This window comes from Erpetoichthys calabaricus, chromosome 1 (genome assembly GCF_900747795.2).
Source record: "Erpetoichthys calabaricus chromosome 1, fErpCal1.3, whole genome shotgun sequence".
Classification (NCBI taxonomy): Eukaryota; Metazoa; Chordata; class Cladistia; order Polypteriformes; family Polypteridae; genus Erpetoichthys; species Erpetoichthys calabaricus.
Window position 1 is genome coordinate 181,698,941 of NC_041394.2, and position 22,247 is coordinate 181,721,187.

At 37.4% G+C, this 22,247-nt stretch overlaps 1 protein-coding gene across 1 annotated transcript in view; it reads left to right on the plus strand.

The window, feature by feature from the left end:
• The window catches only part of slc37a3 (solute carrier family 37 member 3), a 54,240-nt gene continuing 31,993 nt past the window's right edge, over positions 1-22,247 (plus strand). The window contains exons 1-7 of the mRNA XM_028809401.2: positions 1-46; positions 12,919-13,051; positions 16,374-16,488; positions 17,795-17,887; positions 18,245-18,328; positions 20,731-20,876; positions 21,082-21,178. Coding sequence (XP_028665234.1) covers positions 12,975-13,051; positions 16,374-16,488; positions 17,795-17,887; positions 18,245-18,328; positions 20,731-20,876; positions 21,082-21,178 — 612 coding nt within the window. The 5' untranslated portion in view covers positions 1-46; positions 12,919-12,974. The remainder of the gene's footprint in view (positions 47-12,918; positions 13,052-16,373; positions 16,489-17,794; positions 17,888-18,244; positions 18,329-20,730; positions 20,877-21,081; positions 21,179-22,247) is intronic.

Below are 22,247 nucleotides of genomic sequence, written 5' to 3' on the forward strand. Positions count from 1 at the left end.
CGAACAGTACCAGGAAGTGATGGCTGAGGGCAGTTTATGATTTGAGGTAGGGGAAATTATATTTAACTTAAATGTGTAGCTAATTTCAGATTTTTGTATGTTAGATATTTTCACTATTATACGTGTGTAATTTTAAATGCATACTTACTCTATAATTTCAGCTATAATGTATATACTTGTGAGTATGTTTACACTGAGCGAAGTTTAATTTTCTGGATTTTCTGTCATTGAAGTAAACTTTTTAAAAATCGTATTCTGTGGTAAGGAAGTGTTGACAGCCTTTGTCAGCAAGCAGAGCAGTAACAGTGTCCGTAAATGGTACGACCGGAAGCGCCTTCCACTGAGAAACTGCTCAGAAGAAAGGGCAGCCTTTCTACAGTATTATGTTGAGTGTAAGGTTCGGTTCGGTTCGGCTCGGCTCGGTTCGGCCTCCGCGCCCCCACACCACGAATTAGCTCCACGGGTGACCTCGCTGCGGACCGTACGCACAGGGCACCTAACCGGCTATTATGTGCTGAGGCGGTCACGCTTTAATTAATGGAAATGCAGATGTTACTGTTGTGAATCATTTTTCTTCTACGAGCGTTTAATATATTGAATACATCATGTTAATAGACAGAAAACGCAATAATGCTCATGTAAGGAGATTGTAAACCTTGTGAACTGCCTTCATGTAATCCCATTTGGAACTCAAAGTTTGAGAATATTGATTGGTAAACTGTACAATCCTAAATCGATATTGTCTAACACATAAGTTCAAATAAGTCACTTAAGGAAATTGTACATAAAATGTACCCTGTTGGCCAAATCTGAGCATGATTAAGATGAACTTTGTACGTTTTGTGCTAATGGAAAAGAAACCATCTCACATTTACTTGCTTTTATCCCCAAACGTTTTGGGTGGAAATTCAAAGTTACGTTTCCGCATCTCTTAAGAATAATCTTAATGTTAACTTTAAAGAAGATGAACATGTGTTGTGGTATGTGAGGAGTAACATATCTAAAGTAATGATATACATTATTAATTAGGTATTCTTGATTGGGTGGTTTCTGTGGTCCTGAAGATACCAATGATCCTTTTTTAGGACCATTCGCCATCAATCAGCAGTAAGAGGCTAATTCCATTCCTATGTCTGTCACACCCCTGGGCTAACGGTCTTCCATTGTTTATTACATTTAAAATTGAACTTCAGTCTATTTAAATTCATTAAGTAAGGTGAAAAACAATAAGACAAAGAGGACAATCAAAATATGCAATAAATTTAAGATTTAACAAGGATGTCTCTGGTTGCTAATGGATTGTGTTGTATAATGTCCCGTGGTTGTATGTTTTTTTTTGAGTAACAATAAAGAATTGCGCTCGTTTCCCAGATGTTATGATCGATTTCACTGTTTGGTTTCAAAAAAATAATCACAGAATTATTGCATATACACATGCTTGATATTGTGAAAACATTCATCCATCCATTATCCAACCCGCTATATCCTAACCACATGGTCACGGGGGTCTGTTGGAGCCAATCCCAGCCAACACAGGGCACAAGGCAGGAAACAAACCCGGGGCAGGGTGCCAGCCCAGCGCAGGAAAACATTCATGCTTTGCAAAAATATTTTAAGAGGTGCATCTTTTTTTTTTTTTTTTTTAAGAAAGTATAAGTAGTGCTGACACTGTGGTGACTGTGGAGTGCACTTAATATGTGCAAAACAAAAAACAAACAAACCTAACAAAACATTCTAAAACCAGTCCAGATCAGGCTCAAAGAGTTGAACATTGTCTGGCCACAAGTTCATCACATTAGAATCTTCAATTGTGCAAATCCAAGCACATCACAAAGAGAAAGGGATTCGAACCCCAGAGGCTGGATCTGCAAGCAGCAACTTTAGCCTTTGACAGCAAAATTCCTTTGAAGAACCTAGTGATTCGTGATTGAAAGCTGTGATTTTTCTGAATTCTCCATTTATATGCTAAACCTCTGTTATAAATCATGCATAACTGAAATACTGTGAATATCGCAAACTAAGTATTTTCTTTGAAAAAACGAAAGCTCCTAGTTCACATTTTTCTGAAATTTACATGTATGAAGAAGTCAATACTGTTCCAGTAGTTACAGTATATGGAGTATTAAGGAGGTACTGAGTGATTTGGAAACTGTAGAAGGAGAAGTGCTGCTTAGATTAAATAGGCTGAAATGAAACAAAGTACAGAAACCAGATAACATTTCTTCTCAAATGCCTAAGAAAGTTAGTGAGTTCAGTATAAATATTAACCCTTTTGAACATCATGACACACTGGGGAAATTTCTGAGGACTGGAATCTAGCAAATGTTAGGCTAATATACAAAAAAGGTTATTGGGCCAATCCAAGTAAATATGGGCCAGTATGTTTGACGTGCACCATGGGAAAATTTATTAGAAGCAATCATTTAGGAAAAGATTGAGCGTCACAGTTGGTGTTTTTGTAAACAGCATGGATTCAGACAGGAAGGCCACATTTCACTAATATGTTGGGAAAAATCTGATGAGGAAACAAAAGTATATAACGAGAGGTGTATATGATAGTATTTATCTTGATTTTCAGTAAAATTTTGTACAGTCCTAAATAAGAGGCTGGTGATCCAACTAAAAGAAGTAGAAATTCAGGATGCATTGTGTAGATTAGGCCTGAGCAATTATATCTATTTTCCAATTAATTGTTATTTTTCATTTAAACAATATAATATACATTCTTAAAGTCTCAAGATCAATCTTGTGAATCTCAATCCTGCTCAATTACTATATGAGGATTTTTGGATGCCAAAAACGAAGAAATAAGCAATCTAGTAGATGGCGCTAATGCGCTTATTAAGGCTTTCTACACAAAACACACTTTACTATTTTGTTTGAAATAGTGTGTCCTCTTTAACTGAAATCAATGTCTTCGAAACTTAAATCAGATGTGTGGACTTACTACAGAGTCAAGCGGGGCATTGGTAAAGAAAAACTGGATAACAGCAAAGTTATATGTAAGCTGTGCAACTCGGACGTTAATTATTGTTTTAACGCAACAAATTTGAGATATCACGTATCCCTTACGTCATCCAGAAATGTTGTCTCAGTCGTCATCTAAATGAATAGAGCCTAAACAATCTGCACTGGAGAATACGTTTATCTCCTAGTTTCCTTTTAAGTTGCCTTGTGCTCAAAAAATAACAATCTATAGCAGTTTTTATCAGCAGCTGTTGGAATTTTCAAAGGAACCTGTGATACAAAAGTGAGTGTGTGCTCAAAGCAGAAGATTTGAAGAAGCTCCATAATATCAGTAGTCAGTCACAATGGCCGTTTGTTTTTCTTTTATGTTTCATTCATTCAATGCTGCTGTCAATAAGCAACAGCTCTAGACCCTCGTTTTAAAAAGCTTCCTTTTTGTCTGAGGACTGTCAGGACACATTTTCAAGACTGATTAATGTGACTGGTATAAGTGATAAACTGAAGATATATGTAACTTGTACAATTATAGAAAGACCCGAGTCTTCCCACTCTATCTTTAATTTCAACTAATTCAACATTATTTTAAATGTCCAATGGGGAATAGATTTGTCTGACAGTTTAGTTTAAGGGTGTCTACAAGGAGCTTCATAACACATGAATAAGTTATTGAATAACATTTATTGTTTAAGAAGCAATATTTGACCATGTTATAGTAATATTCACAAGATAATATAGATCTATACATATAAAAGGCAAAGCCCTCACTGACTCATCACTAATTCTCCCACTTTCCATATAGGTGGGAAGCTGAAATTTCGCATGCTCATTCCTTGCAGTGTACTTAAAAAAAAGTTAGGTATGTTTCATGTCCTATTGCAACACCCAAGGTGGGGGAAACGGTTGTACCCTCTAAACTGTATATATACATAGGGGAAACCCCTCCTCACTATTTCTGTGACTTCTAATATATGTAAGAAACCCAAATTTCCCATGCTTATCCTTCACACTATACTTACAAATGTTAAGCATGTTTCATTTCGCGCCACGTCCCATAACGAACTTTCGAAAATAACGTCTTCTTTTTGGTGGTTCTCACCTTTATGCTGTAAGGAACTTTCGGAACCGACCTCTCCTTTTGGCGGTTTCATTCCTTATTTCCGTTAATAGACGATTTATTTCACGGTAGAGACACACAAGGTCCGACCCCAGTCCCCCTTCCTTTTTCCGCATGGTCTCTGTCCGTGCACCAACCATGTGGTTGGCTCCCTGCCTATATACATTAACGACATCCCGCGCTCATGTGCGTCCTCACTTGCTTCCTTACTTTTCTCAGGTGTTCGTTGTGCTCACTGCTCCCTTCTTTACCCCACCGCTTCAAGCCTGTTATTGTTCGCCATGCTTCACATCTTCCTGCTGGTGACTCCTGCCTTTTCATTTAGTTTCTTCACACTCTTAATCCTCCAGGCATGCCTCCGCATACTCTGCTTTTGAAGGTCGGCACACCAATTATGTTACTATGAAGCTTACAACCACCAAAACTTTGTAATGGCACCAGACTTCAGATCAAATCTCTGCACAAGAACCTCATTGAGGCAACTGTCTTCACTGGAACTGGCTTAGGGAAGACTGTGTTTATTCCTCGCATTCCTCTCATACCTTCTGACCTCCCATTCCAATTCAAATGCCTCCAATTCCCAGTAAGGGTTTGCTTCACTATGACAATAAATAAGTCACAGGGCCAGACTCTAAAAAAGGTCGTCATTGACTTGACACAAGATTGCTTCTGCAGTAAGTTCAGCAGACAGCTTGGTCATTTTACAGCCCAAGGGCAGAACTGCAAACGTCGGTTACAAAGAGATCCTTACATCCTAAAAATGTGCATTTCTCCTACACATTTACAATCATAAATTAAACTCTTTACAATCATCAAATTCACTCTCAATACTAAAATATGCCAACAACAATTACATTGACAATCATGTTACTTTATTTTTTAAATGTTTCCTTTTCTTTTTCATAACTTCTTTAACACACTACTTCTCCGCTGCGAAGCACAGGTATTTTGCTAGTGTTTTATAAAGTAGATGCCATTGCATTGTGTTAAAACAAGGACCTCCTTAATATCTATGGACTCTGATATGGCAATACATATGTTAATTAAATTATGGTGAATTTTCAATAAGTGCAGTACTGTGAAAAAGTTTTTGTTCCACGTCTTTCAAATACTGATGTTAACTGTTCATTACTAATCAACTATTTCCTTCTTAAATGTTATTTAGTGCTTATGCATATGTCATGAAGTCATTATGTAGACACCCTTCAAATAAATTGTTACTGAAATTTGTCACATTATATTAATGTTCTCTATGAATGGTTAAATAATTTCTAACAAAGCCACTACTTCAAATGTATCTGTGCATACTAATTCAGCCAAAATAAAGTCAATATCAAATCAGGGTATTATGAATCAGAATTGAATCAAATCAGGACATCAGTGTCAATACCCAGCCCTAGTGCAGATGGATATAAACTTTTCTTTAAGACAGTGAACAAAGGGTTATGATACAAGGAACTTTCTGAGAACTAGGTAATGTTAAAAGGGGTGTCCCTCAGGAATTACACTCTTTGTAGGGAACTTGGAACGAATACCGGCTTGAGTAGATTTGTGACAGATGGAATTCATTTTAAATAACTGAAAAGTATTACATGTAGAAATCAAATGTGTTAGAATTGAATACACAATAGGAAGTTTGAACCTTGAAAGTTCACCTTATGAAAAGGACCTGTATTGGAGTCTTTACTTTCTACATTCAGACAGTCATGAAGGCAATCTGGATATTAAATTGTATTGCTCTTTGTGTGGAGTAGAAATAAAGGGAGGTTATACTAAAGCTATGCAGTGCACCTCTGACACCTCATCTGGACTACTTTCTGCATTTTTGGTCTCCATATTTTAAAAACCTCATTTCGGTACTACAGAAATAAAGAGTAGAGCTACCAGGCTGATTCCAGGACCAAGAGGTATGAGCTGTGAGGAAAGATAGAAGGAACTGCTTTTTTAAGCAAATGTTGATTAAGAGTTGACATGACTGAATTGCTTAACAATATGAAGGGAATTAGTACAGTGGATCTCAGTGGTTATTTTAAAATAAATTCTTCTACAAGAACATGGGGATACAGAGGGTAAATGGTCAAGAGTAGATTCCACCCAAATCTTAGAAGGGTTTTCTTCACACAGAGAACAATAGACATATGGAGTAAGTTCACAAGTAGTGTGGTAGACAGAAGGACTTTGGTGAAATTTAAAACTTGACTCGCTGTTATGTTGGGGAAATTAGCTGAATAGGATTGTCAAGCTTTGTTCTCTATAATATTGTTTTGATTTCCTAATAATACAGTACATATATAGGTTACTCTTTCTACAGTGCTTTCACTGTCAAGTCACTTGTTTTTTAGAAACTATGGCACTAGTAAGTATAATTTATATTGACCGGGTAGTTCAATAATAGCTGCATACATTCAAAAATGTATAACTAAGTATCGTATGAAGGATGCACTGAATTGTACAGTTAATTTTTTTTCTAGATGTTAGCACTTGAAGGAATGCATTATTGCTGCTGTATAAACCATCAATGAAGAAATGCTGCAGAGGGTCTGGGCTAAATTAGAAAACAGGACAGAAATGTGCCATGCAAGACAGGAGGTGTATATTGAGATATTTTGTTGCTCAGAGCACTTCCATAGGGTTTCAGTTATTACAGTGACAAAACAATTAAATGAATTGAATAATAAGTAAATAAGTAGATAAGTAAATAGGCCATTTGAAAATTATTTATTGTGTGTGTGTGTATGCGTGTGTGTGTGTGTGTGTGTGTGTGTGTGTGTGTGCTCAGTATACATCCTTAATCCGTTCCAGATCCTTTGACTTATACCAAACCGGACATATACCAAACGAATTTTTCCCATAAGAAATAAAGGGAAAATGATTAATCCATTCCCATGAAAAAAAATCCTATTGTTATTGGCATATTATACATTGATGGGGTTGTATAAAATAATTTAAACACTGCTTAATACTAAAATACATAAATAGAAAAGCAATTAGATGAAATAAATTAACATTTAACCTCACTTTACTTTTTAATAACGTCTTTGTTTTTCACAATCGTAGATGCCGTCATTCTCGGCATACGGTATGCAGCAGCCATGTCCCGGATACGCATGCCACTTTCATACTTTTCAACAATCAATTCAAATTTACGCGAAAAAACACAAAATCACGTGAAAATTCACATACAGTTGTAGCGCGGGTTGTTCACTGAATGCTAGTAACTGGCGTACTGACGCTTGTGGGCAGCGTAGGGTAGCGTGCGGTGTGATGATGCAGGTCTGCTCCACGCACCCATACATGCTTACGGGGAGCTCTGAACCTGACAGCGTCGGTAATGTCACCGAGATGAGCTGACAAATGAGGACAATTCTCAAATGAAGCCAGGGGATAGTGTAAGAATGGTAAGTGCTTTTATTTAAAACAAAAATCAGTGTTCAAACAATAAGTGCAGTGCATCTGGTTTCAATAAATAATTATTTAATAAATATCCATAAAAACAAGTGTTCTGTGGGGATAAAAACAACAATAAATAAATCCGATAAAATCCGAGGTTAAAAATGCAGTCTCACTCTTCCTGATCACAGCCCACCTGTGCAGGTGCAACTCGCTCCAGCTACCTCATTAACTTACCCGCAGTTGTGCAATCGCGCCCACGGACAACGACATGGCTATACAGGTTAAAACCTGGCCCTTTTTTTGAAGCCACAGACCCGCTATACCACACGCGGTGTTCTAGCACGCGAGTCGTATTCCAAACAAAGGTCGTATGTATGTATGTATGTATGTACAGTGGAACCTCGGTTCACGAACGTCTCGGTACATGTACAACTTGGTTTACAACCAAAAAGTTTGCCAAACTTTTGCCTCGATTCATGACCACACACTCGGTATACGAACAAGCCAGTTTCCCTTTCGGTTTGTGCGCGCTGATGATTTCCGCACGTGTTGCATTGTTCTCGGTCAGCCGTGCATGCGTGCTTTCACTGTGAACTGTTTGTGCTCGATTGCATTTCCTTTCTGGTTCGTACGCGCCGATTACTGTATTTAAGCACGTGTTCAGCCTCTCCCTGTTCATTGTTCTCAATCAGACGTGCGTGCTTTACCTGTGAACTCTTTGTGCTCTACAGTATTTTGTGTGCTTTTGCAGTTAACCATGGCTTCTAAGCAAGTGAAGAGTGGTGAGAAGAACGTTTTGCAGAAAATTGAAATCGAAGTAAAGAAAGAAATTATTGAAAAGTATGAGTGTGGCGTTCGTGTTACTGATCTTGCCGCAAGAAGTCAAAACCTACGATTTCGACTATTCTAAAGCAGAAAGAATCTATTAAAGCAGCTGATGTTGCAAAAGGAGTTACAGTGTTAACCAGGCAGAGGCCTCAAGTGCTGGAAGAGGTGGAAAAACTGTTTACCAGTTTACTCATTTACCAATTTGAGAACATGCGTGCTTTCAAGCAGCACAATGTAAACAAAGCCAGACTGCCAGTGATGTGGAGGGCAAACACGAAGGGTTGGGTCACAAGGACTTTGTTTTTGGAATGGCTGCACGAGGCTTTCGCTCCCACCAGCTAAACAGCTAAAAACACCAGAAACCCAAGAAATCACAAGAGAGAAAACACCTGAAGGAAAACATCCCTCCATCGCGGAGCCAGACTCTCCCTCAAAACTGTAACCTCCTGTCCACCCATTTTCTCCTCACTTCATGCCAGACCTCGACTCATGCAAGGTTAGTTTTCTTGGTGGTTTATGGTTAGTTTTTGTATTACAGATTTTTCGAATGTTCCTTTTTTTCCCCTGTGCTTAAAACTCATTAAAAAAAAGTGTTTATACAGCAATCGGTTGCAAGGCTATAGCGCAAACTCCTGTAAATGTTACTTTCTTGGTTGCTTGTGGTTGGTTTTTAAATAAAGTTCGGATTTGTTCAAATGTTCCTTTTTTTCCCCCTGTGCTTAAAACTCATTTAAAAAAAAAAGTGTTTATACAGCAATTGGTTGCAAGGCTATAGCACGAACTGCTGCAATGTTACAAAGAAAGAGAGCGGGCTCGCGTGCTGCTGAGAGAGAGAGAGGGAGAGGGAGAGGGCACGTGCAGCTGAGAGCGAGCGAGCCTGCTCGTGCAGCTAAGCAGGGAGCCTGGGTGTTTGTGTCAGTGTTGTTCAATGTTTTTACATTAGTTTACTATTACACTGTGCATTCTATGGAGTAATTAACTATATTTGGGCTTAAAAATCTTTAAAAAAAAAAAAAAAAAAATATTTACATACAGGTTCGTACGGTCTGGAACGGATTAATTGTATTTACATACAATCCTATGGGGGAAATTGCTTCGGTTTACGACCAGGGGTTTGGAACGAATTATGGTCATGAACCGAGGTTCCACTGTATATATGTGTGTGTGTGTGTGTATATATATGTATATAATATATATATATATATATATATATATATAATATACACACACACATATGTGTGTATGTATGTATGTATGTATGTATGTGTATATATATATATAATATATATACACACACAGTATGTATGTGTGTATATATATATATATATGTGTGTGTGTATGAACTAGTTTACTGTCAAATAATGCAAAGAGTACGCGAACCATGTTTCACCCTAATTCTGGGCTCATCAGGCCTACACACTCACTGCACCCCCCTCTCGGGGAATTGAACCTCAGACATCAGTGCTAGAGGCAAAGCCTCTAACATTGCGTCACGGCGTGTGGTTCGTTCATTTGACAGCATGTAGATCGGGGTAATTACATTCATGGCATTTGTAGTCTGAATCACAATCTGATTGTATGGGTGTTTACCTACCAGGTAACGCTTGGGTAACCACCCATACAATCAGATTGTGATTCAGACTACGAATGCCATGAATATATATGTATATACGGTGCATCCAGAAAGTATTCACAGCGCATCACTTTTTCCACATTTTGTTATGTTACAGCCTTATTCCAAAATGGATTAAATTAATTTTTTTCCTCAGAATTCTACACACAACATCCCATAATGACAACGTGAAAAAAGTTTACTTGAGGTTTTTGCAATTTTATTAAAAATAACAAAACTGAGAAATCACATGTACATAAGTATTCACAGCCTTTGCTCAATACTTTGTCGATGCACCTTTGGCAGCAATTACAGCCTCAAGTCTTTTTGAATATGATGCCACAAGCTTGGCACACCTATCCTTGGCCAGTTTCGCCCATTCCTCTTTGCAGCACCTCTCAAGCTCCATCAGGTTGGATGGGAAGCGTCGGTGCACAGCCATTTTAAGATCTCTCCAGAGATGTTCAATCGGATTCAAGTCTGGGCTCTGGCTGGGCCACTCAAGGACATTCACAGAGTTGTCCTGAAGCCACTCCTTTGATATCTTGGCTGTGTGCTTAAGGTCGTTGTCCTGCTGAAAGATGAACCGTCGCCCCAGTCTAAAGTCAAGAGTGCTCTGGAGCAGGTTTTCAACCAAGATGTCTCTGTACATTGCTGCAGTCATTTTTCCCTTTATCCTGACTAGTCTCCCAGCTCCTGCCGCTGAAAAACATCCCCACAGTATGATGCTGCTACCACCATGCTTCACTGTAGGGAAGGTTTCCTCCAAACGTGATGCCTGGCATTCACACCCAAGAGTTCAATCTTTGTCTCATCAGACCAGAGAATTTTCTTTCTCATGGTCTGAGAGTCCTTCAGGTGCCTTTTGGCAAACTCACCTCCCTGACTAAGGCTCTTCTCCCCCGATCGCTCAGTTTAGATGGCCAGCCAGCTCTAGGAAGAGTCCTGGTGGTTTTGAACTTCTTCCACTTACGGATGATGGAGGCCACTGTGCTCATTGGGACCTTCAAAGCAGCAGAAATTTTTCTTTAACCTGCCCCAGATATGTGCCTCGAGACGATCCTTTCTCGGAGGTCTACAGACAGTTTCTTTGACTTCATGCTTGGTTTGTGCTCTGACATGAACTGTCAACTGTGGGACCTTATATAGACAGGTTTGTGCCTTTCCAAATCATGTCCAGTCAACTGAATTTACCACAGGTGGACTCCAATTAAGCTGCAGAAACATCTCAAGGATGATCCGGGGATACGGGATGCATCTGAGCTCAATTTCGAGTTGGTTGCTGGAGCCTATCCCAGTTGACATAGGACACAAGGCAGGAATAAGCCTGGACAGTGCACCATCCCATCCCATCGCAAGGTATGGACAGATTACGGTTTAAGAAAAAGTACTTAAAAGAGCCTGCAAAATTCTGGAACAAGATCTTATGGACAGACTGAACAAGGACATGAAAAGGAACTGCCCAAGATCCAAAGCATACCACCTCCTCTGTTAAATGTGGTGGTAGGATTGTTTTGGCTTGGGCATGTAGGGCTGCCACAGGTACTGGCACACTTATCTTCATTGATGATGGAACATACTAGTTTTTCAAAGCTAAAAAATGGAAAATACTCGAATGGCCAAGCCAGTCACCCGATTTAAACCCAATTGAGCATGCCTTCCATATACTGAAGAGAAAACTTAAGAGGACAAGCCTCTGAAACATAGAGGAGCTGAAAATGGCTGCCTTAGAGGATTGGAAGAAGATCATCAGAGAAGATACTGAGCACCTGGTGATGTCTATGAATTGCAAACTTCAAGCAATCACTGCATGGAAATGTTATGCAACAAAATACTGCCTATGACTGCTATAATATACTGACCATTTTTATGTCCCAAACATTATGCTGCCATGAAATGGGGGGGGTGCATGTAGAGAAAGTGTTGTCATTTCTACACGGTGTGACAAATATATGCAAATCCCCTAAATTTCTTAATTTTTTTTTTCATAAATTTCTGCAATGTGCTCTTTAATCACGTCTGAATTTTTTAATTTGTAATTTTGAACTGTGGAGCAGTTAAATCAAGGGAAAATATGTCTTTGCCCCAAACATTATGGAGAACACTGTATGCTACCACCTGTTCTCATACACATTTGCCTTTTCCTGGATTAGTATTTTATCTCGGCGCAAACTGGCTAGTTTGTTTAATATGTAAACTTTATCTGCTTAACTTTTTCTTCAGAACTAGCAACTGGTGTTGGTCATTTATTTTATTGTGACCAATGTGAACTACTGTATATCAACTGGATCACTGTCATCTTCGAGTAGGAGCTTGACCATGAGGCTAACTTATGTTTAGTCCTTCCAGTACCCCTAGAGTCACTGCTGTTCTTATCAGGAGCCAGTAGTGACCATATACTTCTGAATATGTGTTCAGAACATTTGTGCAGTATGTACAATATTTTTTCTCTGTTCACCGATTCTCTGTCTATAACCCTGCTGCTTGTGCTTCTTCGAATTAGTCTTCATCTATCCTAATCCTTTGCTATAAGTCTTCCGCAGTTCACTCATATCAGGGCTTCCAGTGTTCTCATTGATAAAATTATTAATTTTGGCAGTGCTTAAGTCTTGAATATCAAAGCAAAAAGGAAATTATTGGTTCAGTGCCCTTTTTTACTGTGTAATTGAGTAATTCTTTTTTCATTTGAGTTATACTTTGCTCTCTCTGTTTGAGGCCTGGGTTTTACACAGCAGATGCACTTCTTGTCTTTTTAATTAGAGTTTTGTTTATTCAATTTGTCAGTCACACACCACTCCTGGATCATAATCTGTATTTGGCCACATGACCTAAATTACGGTATTAAAATTATATTTAAAGATGTGACTTATAGTTGGTTCAGTAGTACAGTGGCATGATACATGGAAAAAATGTTTTAATAAATTACACAACATTTACATGTCTTCCTTCTTTATGTGTATATTTTGGTGATTATTATTCAATGTTCATGTGATTTTACCTGTAGGTCACTGTTTTGCATTAAAGTTGATCATGCAGTGGACATTCATCTAACTCCTTGTGATGGCACTCTCATTACCCGGACACCTGACCCACTATACCCAGCACCATCTCTTTGTATTTCTACTGACATTCTTTAGGTAACATTTAAGTCAGTATAATTAGCAATGTTGCCAGATAAATCATAATCATGTTAATAGGATGGTATTATTTCTTTTTGTGACTTGCATTGGACTCCAGAAAGTCCCATAAGTTTACAATAAGTTTGTCTTTTCATAAAGTAATTTTTGAATACAATTAATATTATGTTCGCATTTAATTTTGGGGAATATCATCATTTCTTAAAGGAAACTTGCTTGAATGACTAATTCTCACTAACTTATGTAATTCACCAGTTTGTTAAGAAAACCATGTAAAATCTAGCAATCATTTCTGAAAACACTAATTGTATAATTTCTCAGAATTGAATAATCTTTCTGTTAAGACAAATTTTATTATTAAGAGTGTTAGCTAGTGAAGTTTAAACTGCAAACAATGAATAAAATATCTTTTAAGCTATTAATCCTTCTTCATAAACTATGCATTATCCTGGAACTGACAGTAATTACAAAAATCCGATTTTACTGCGCTAACAGTAATTACATTTGACCTAGTTACTACTTATTCAGCAGATCTAAACTCGCCAAGGCACAAATTATTTTTACATAACCCAGGTATAAATACAAGGCCAGAACCTACTAAATTTGGGTCCCCATGTCATAAATGTAAATATAAAAATTTGTCAACACCATATCAAAATGTGTTTTGAGGGTTGTAAAAAAGGGGCACTCAATCAAAATTATTAATCATAAGACTTACCTGGGAATTTAAAATGATGTTTGTAAGTATTCTAATAACCATTAGTAATCCATAATACCTCACATTTGTGTGCCCTCTTTTGCATTCACAGAGACAATTGAAGACAAAATTATTTCTAATAAAGTCAATATAATTTTATCCCGGGCCATTATCCTCCTTTTGTAAATGAATCATTTAACTGAATCACTAAATGCAGCAGGCTGAATCTGGCTAGTGATGCTTTGCTAAACATTGAGCTAAAAAATGTCATAAATAATTAAAGTAGTGTGTACTATAATAATACTAACATTTTGTTTTGTACTGTTTAGAAGTAAACTTTATACAACTTTGTGTTACTTTATACCAATTTTCCATTGTGCCACGTTACAATAATTGCTAATTTATTTCAGCCATGCAGTCTCTTTCTCTCCTCTGTATCATCATATGGATGACAAGATTTCTTTCTGCGCCATGTTCAAACACTTGCTTTGATTTCTTGAGTAAGTTTTATTTAGTGTAGTACTAGGCTATATGAATCCTTTTGTGAAAGACCAGTTGAACTCTGCTGCAGTTTGCCTATAGGACAAAGATTAGAATGAAAGATGCAATTATCAGTCTGCTGCACAGAGCTTATTCCTATCTGGATAAAGCTGGCAGCACTGTGAGGATTGTTTTTTTGGGATGCACCTTTGACCTGCTGGAGGTAGCAGCAAAGGAGAAAATTAAGACAAAACTGATAGAGAGGATGGGCAGCATTGTTCATAATAGGGATGCACCGATACCGAAACGGGTATCTGGTATCGGCCTCGATACCACATTTTCTAAAGTACTCGTACTCGTTAAAAGTCCCCCGATACCGGGGACCGATACCACGGTCTGAGAAATGTCTATGTTTGAGCGGCATGTAAGGGGTTAATCACAGGCACCGAGTGCCCGCCCCCAGGCCCCGGCTGCAGCTCAGAGCGGGGAGAAGGCGAGGCGAGAGATGTCAGCCGTGTGGAACTATTTCAAAGTGAATGAAGACGACAAAACAAAGGCGGACTGCAAATTGTGCTCAGCGAAATTGTCCAGAGGAGGCTCAAAAGGTAGTGCATTTAACACAAATAATTTAATCAAGCACCCAAAATCCCAACACGACAACGAGTACAAAGAGTTTACCCACGCTTCTAAACCAACACAACCCACGCTGCAGCAAACTCTTGCAAGACGAGAGAAAATGTCCAGAGACAATCCACGTGCTGTGAAAATAACACAGGCAATTATCGAGTACATTGCATTGAGTGACCAGCCACTCTCGGAGGTAGAAAATGTGGGATTCCTGCGTCTCCTCCATGTTCTGGAGCCCAGATATGATGTCCCAAGCTGCCGCTACATGACTGACACGGAGCTGCCTAAACTACACGACTCCATGAAAAAACATATCCACAGCCTACTGCAAGCCTCCTCTGCGTTTAGTTTCACCACGGATATTTGGACAAGCAGTGTTAGCCCCGTGTCGCTAATTAGCCTAACCTCCCAGTGGATAGACGAGAGTTTCTTGTTTTTTTTTTGTTAAGTTATATGACTAAAGCTGTTACCTGTAAATTTAAATCATGTTTTTATTAAGTACTCGGTATCGGCAAGTACTCGGTATCGGCGAGTACTGAAATGCAAGTACTCGTACTCGTTTTCCAAAAAAGTGGTATCGGTGCATCCCTAGTTCATAATGGCTAAGACAACAAATTATTCAGAAGTATGCCAAGAAACGATACTGGAGCTCCTTTATACCAAAAGCAATGCACCTTTATGGTGATTCACAGTAGCTGTGACTGCTGTCTTTATCTTTAGCCAAGTCAGAAGCTTTCTTTCATTTTATTAATTCTGATATTTATTGGGGTGGGGGTTGTTGTTTGCTAAAATATTTATTGATCTTCTGTAGAAAAGCTGAATTTCCCCCATGAGACAAATAAAGTACTACTGTATCTATCTGTCTATCTATCTATTTACCTGTCTAGCTATGCAATGTTAGCAGCTTCCATCTATAATGAGTTATCAGACAAATATCAGGGAAACTAGAGGCAATGGGCTGTTTGCCTAAACTAAAGCAGAGTTGTGATTGATTGAATTATTAAATACAATCTATATTGTCAAGCAATGTTATCACATTCTGCAGTGGAAGAAATGGTAAGAGAACAGGTGTAGTCTGAAATAGCTTATGAACTACTGAGAACAGAATCTTTTGGTTATCATGACCTCTCTCAGTCAATCTGTTATTCTACATTTTTATCTAAAGTTGATTAGAGAAATCTTGGACTGTAACTGAAGTAACCAAATGTACTGTAGTATGACTAGATGCATGTAACAGTACAAGTACTACTACTGCTATTACTATTTCTACTACTACTGCCTGTTTACAGAGTTTATTTAGCCTGTTTGTATACAATGTAATGCTATGACGGGAATTGTGATGTCCTGCACAGACTGAATGTTTGTATTTCTTTCCTAATACTGTAGAACATTCAGAAGTATGTTTTTGTATGTGTTACTTCTCAAATAGTTACCTTTTGAGTTTTCACTGTAATTATAACTGTATTTTTTTAAATGTTGTGAGTTTTTTGTATATATTTTTGCATTCTCTTTCATTAGTTATGCTTTGCTTCATGCATCTCGAAAGACATTCAGCAATGTCAAAGTCAGTATTTCTGCCCAGTGGACTCCTTCATATCAAAATGTCAGTATGTACTTCCTGGTACCTGAAGAGGTAATTTTTTTTTTTTTTTTTTTTCAATTTACTTAGGAAAAACAAACATATATTTTAACAACATAGCTCCTTAATAAACTGTTATCAATTAGTGTAATGAAGATTGTAAAAATCACCAATGTTGTTTATCATTCACAAGTAACTCCAACAAAAATAGGCAGTATGTTTATGTAACTTTGAATGTGGCGAACAGTGCATCATTAGGTTTCATTGGTGCCTCACAGATTCAGGAGCATGGGCAGGCTTCTTTGTCCATCTAGTACTGTCCATTGCAAAGTATGTACATTTCTCTGTGTATTATAATTTCTGTCCCCTCAAAACAACAGATATGTTTGGCTTTAAACTAATTCTTTGTCAGCAAAGCCTACATGTATACAGTATGTGAATGTACCATGATACTGCTGTATCCTGATGGTATCGGTTCCTGCTGTGTGTGATGCTGCCAGGATAAGTACCATTCAATCCTGTAATGGTGAAAGTGGGAACTGGAAATGAATAAATACAATGCTTTTGCATAAAGGGCAAACCTAATGACAAACTAATTTTAAATTAACTCTCAGAGTGATCTACCTCAGTAGTATAGTACTTATATAATTTGATGTTTTCGACTAATCACTAGAATAGTCTACTTGATCTTTTCAGATTCTATTGTATATTTGTGTGCTTCAAGTGTTAAATTGTAAAAAAATGTAATATAAAATTACTGTTTTATTCAGTTTAAACGTTACTAGCCTCAGCAAATAAAAACATTGATCAGCCATTGTTTCTTTAACCTATCTCAAAAAGCATTACTATTCTGTGCAGGCACTTATTTCCCCATTTATTTGTTTTTAACTAGATATCTTTACAACACTCAGGTTGCTTAGCAATGCGGCTTTAGCTACTAAGTTAAAGCCCTGGTCACCCGATAAATTGGTTTTGTTCTCATGTTAAAGAGATTTTTTTTTTATATTAATTCCATTGATGGATTAAAAAACTACATATGAAAAAACACAATAAAGTGATCCAGTGATGTATTCTAATTCCTTCACTAGTTCACAAGTGTCTGATGTTTATTCTTGCAGCTTTGGATGCATAGTACTTTTAATCAGTTTATGGGACACCATTCCATTTCAGCGGACACTCCTATACCTCACCACACTCCCTCATACATGGCTAGATAAGAGTTTACAATCAACTTAATGCACATGTTTTTGGGAACTGAAGAGACATATTTTTATTTTCTTCTAAAATACTGTTTTTAGTTTTATATCTATTAAATAATGTCAGAAATATAATTTTCATTAAACTATTTTATCATTGCAAGGTATGGAGTAAGAATCAATTGTTTTCAGATCTTAAAGAAGCCACTGTGTTTCTGGGAGTTTTAGACACAATCTTCCTATTTTCATATGCCGTGGTAAGTGCTAATAATAAAAATGTTTTGTTTTTTCTTCTCTAAAAAATGTTTGATCTGGATAGATGTTGGAAATTGCTTATATCATCATGTGCAGGTTCTTGTCCTGGAAAGCAATATAATATCAAAAGTTAAATATACAGTATATTAAAATTCAGTCATTATTTTATCTCTGTAAGAAAAGGTGCGTAAATCTTTGGGTCAGTATGCCTAAGCAAAACATATTAGTGTCAACAATGTGTTTCTGAAAGCTTTTAAGTTTTAACTTTATACATCTCAGTAGTGCAAAAGGAAAATGATGTTTTTTGAGATGAATAATAAAATAATATTAAGACTAAATGTGTGGTTTGATTCTTGCAGGGCCTTTACATTAGTGGAATTGTTGGTGATCGCTTTAGTCTGAGATATGTTCTCTCCTTTGGATTATGTTGTTCAGCAGTTGTGGTGAGTTAAAAACAGTAAAATATGTCAAAATTATTCAGTTAAAAGCAGTTTTTGACACAAGGGAAACAGAATTAGCAATTCATATTTTGACAACAAGTACACTGTATGGTAAAAAGTTTGTGCTCACCTGGCCATCACACCAATATGAGTTTGTTGGATATCCTTTTTCAAAACCATGGGCATTAATGCAGAGCTATCGCAACTGAAGCAAATGTGACCAAAGCAAAGGCTAGCATGTGGAGATGTTTGGTGAGGCCATGTTGAATGACTTCCAAGTGGACTCATAGGGTTTCTAGAAAATTATTTGATGACTTTAGTTGGGTGGAACTTTACATAGGCTGTTCTCTGCCAGGGTTGGAAAATTGACCTCAGCCAGGTATATCATAGAGGATAACTTGAGAAACCTCAAATTTGGTGGCAGTGCTAGAAGGATTGTTTGGGATTGGGCCCATTACTGTGGTTGAGATCACTGTATCGATTAAAAATAGACCACACAATTAGATGGATCCACGTGAAAGCAAAGTCAGGGACAGCACCTTGAGACTATCAAACTGGAGTGGTGGGCTCCATTTTTAAAAATAGGTACAAGAAGTTACGCTCCATTTGCTAACAAATCACAAAAAATACTTCCCCTCATGTTGAGATATTGGAATATAGACTCCAGGATCCAGGAGGAACACCCTAGTCATAGAACAGTAAATCACTTTTTTTCAAAATTATGAGGTTGCGTGGGAGTGTGCCATTTCTATTTATGTGTGCTTTGGAGGTTTTAACTGCACAATATGGTATCTTGTGGGAGGAAAAAGAAGGTTTTGGTGTTCTAGGGCCATTTTGTAAGCCATTTACTTCTTGTTTTTGTTGAGGAAGAGTTGTGTTTGTATATTTGGCTTTAAGTTGAATAACTTTAAATAAGGATGTGTGTTGTCTTCTCTTGTGTTTTTTTTTTTTTTTGCACGGACAATATATCAAGGAGCATTAGAAGCTTGAGGAGTATTCAGTTTGGGAAGCTATCCCTAGTATTTGTGGAGGATGATGTCCTCTTGGCCTGATTATAGTGTGTTCACTAGTGTGCACTGGTTTGCAAATTTTTGTGATGTAGTTAAAATGAGAATTAGCACCTTTAAATCTGAGGTCATGGAACTACTGTCAAAGAATGGCTTGTGCTGTTCAGGTTAAGGGGAAGCAGCTTTCTCTGGAGGAGGAATTCATAACCTTAGATATTTTTTTAGGAATGGTAGAGATGATCATGACATTAGACCTGCATGTTGATGCAGAGGTAGAATTCTTTTAAACATTTTATGTGGTAAACAGTCAACTAAGTAGATAGAGACAACTTTCCTTTTAGTCAGTGTACATCTACATTATCACCTATGGACGTGTGCTTTCAGTAGCAGCAGGAATTTTCAAGTACATTACTTCAGTGACTTAAAAAAAGAGAACAGCATAATTGAGTAACATCAGCCTGGAGACTGTTTTTTGAAAGAAGTCTTACAGAACAAGGATACAAAAGTGGCCATCATAAATGAAGAGCTGAACCTCACAAAGAACAACACAAGACTAGTTACTCTTGTCTTAGCTACTAAGAACCTAGAGTCAAATCCATTATCAATTAGATAGATATTCACTGAACAAGAGATTTTTCAAATGCTTCTTAAATTCAGTAAGATAGTCAGCCGTGTGGATGGAGGTGGGTAGCTTTTGTCACCACCTAGGAGATGCACATGAAAAAAGTCTGGATTGAGATGTGGTGTGATGTCATGTAGAGATAGTGTCACCAGGCTCTGTTCATTAGTAGGTCTGAGTGGCTGAGAAGGAGCATAAGACCTCATGTGTGTCTCCAGATACTTAGGTGCTGACCTATTGTCTATTCTGTAGGCAGGCATTAAGGATTTGAACTTGATGCTTTCTGCAACAAGGAGCTAATGTAGTGACATGAAAGGATGAATGACATGCACCCAACTCTGCTTGTTCAAGATAAGGTGTGCCACTAAATTTGGAAACCTTGTTTGTTGGGAACTTGTAAACCTTGTGAAAAAAATGTTTCAAAATTTGTAAAGCCATTTATAGAGGGAACACGTGAAACACTTTTATACATTAATATACTTAAGCAAAGAAAAAAGAAAAGAAAGATTACATTTATGTAAACTTAAGTTGCATTTGGCTGTTCATCTATGATGAATTACAGTAATTGGTTTCAGTGAAAACCTACAATTAATGTGTTCTTTGTTTAATGACTTTTCACATTCAATTTTTTGTTTAAAAAAATCAAGATACAAATACAAATTTTATTATAATCTATCTAAACAGTATTTTAACTTACTAAATTTACTGCTTTTATATAAAATAACAGTACAGAAAGATTATAAAGATTTTTTTTAATTGCAGACATTTTCTCTTAACAGGAGTTTTTATTTGGGACATTGACAGAATGGCTCAGTTTTTACAACATATATTTCTACAGCATCCTATGGGGCATAAATGGATTACTGCAGTCAACGTGTTGGCCCTGTGTTGTTGCTATCATGGGAAACTGGTTTGGAAAATCTGGGTATTTTTTCCTGTATACTTTTTGTAAAAAAATCATTAAACAAATGGGATAATCATTATAAAATATTGCTATAGTTTTGATATGTAACTTGTAAATTTAGTGTTTTGTGAATTACTAAAGATATGAGAAAAGCATAAAGAGAATATTTTTATGAATTGTTTGCTCACTCTTATTGTTTCTGTTTTATCGTTTTATTTTTTTCCAGCCGTGGCTTTGTCTTTGGACTATGGAGTGCCTGTGCTTCTGCTGGAAACATCTTGGGAGCTTTTTTGGCTTCATGTGTTTTACAGTATGGATATGAAGTAAGTGGCTGTCCTGCATAAAGTGATCAAATGAAAATCACTAGTTTTACCCATTAATTTTAATATACTAACAGGAAATTCAGTCACAGACCATCCATCCATCTATTTTCCAACCTGCTGAATCCGAACACAGGGTCATGGGGGTCTGCTGGAGCCAATCCCAGCCAACACAGGGCACAAGGCAGGAACCAGTCCCGGGCAGGGTGCCAACCCACCGCAGGACCAGTCACAGACCAAGCAAAAGTATAAAAATACTGTAAAATTTATAATCAAAATGTGTGCCTCTGATCCTGGAACTAATTACATGTGTTGGCTGGAACAGATCTCAGGATAGGGTTCAATTGTGCATCAAGTCCATTGTGCTTGATTTGGGAAGTGGATTGGAATGAAGGCTCAGCTGGTGGGAGGAAGATAGGCCAGGACAGAGAGAGAGAGAGAGAGACTGGGATGTGAGAAAGGGTATTGCTTTATTCTTCTTTTGAGGTAGGCAAGCCAAAAGGTTAAGGTCAGAATTGTTCGAAAATAACATCAGGTTTTCAGGGTCTCCAGAGTATTAGTCTTTACTGCTGCGCTTCTTGGTAAAACACTGCTTGTGTTCACATTTTCTTCAATTACCTCCTGTATTGGATGTTTAAAGAATAAACTATTTTTGTATCTTCTGGACTCATTGACGTCATTCTCTCCCTACAACGATTTATTTACATATTTATTAATGAAAATGTAAAATATATATAAATACACTGTGGCATGTTCTGGATAATATTTTACATTAAGTACCCCAAGTTTCAGCATGGTTGCAGAGACAATACCAATTAATTGTATGTATTAGCATCAATACCCTTAAGCTAACATTGCTGCATGCCTGTGCGTTACACTCAGTTAAGGGCTTACTTGGATACAGAGATATTTTCTGAGCACCATGGGACAAAACCAGGAAGTGCTGGGATCAGCTTGTGGCAAACTTAAAAGAAAAATAGGAGTTCTTAGAGCTATCATTGGGTTACCTTGAACATGTGTATGTCATCATCTTCTCTGGTGTTTTTGACCCAGGAAAAATAATGGTGGTTTA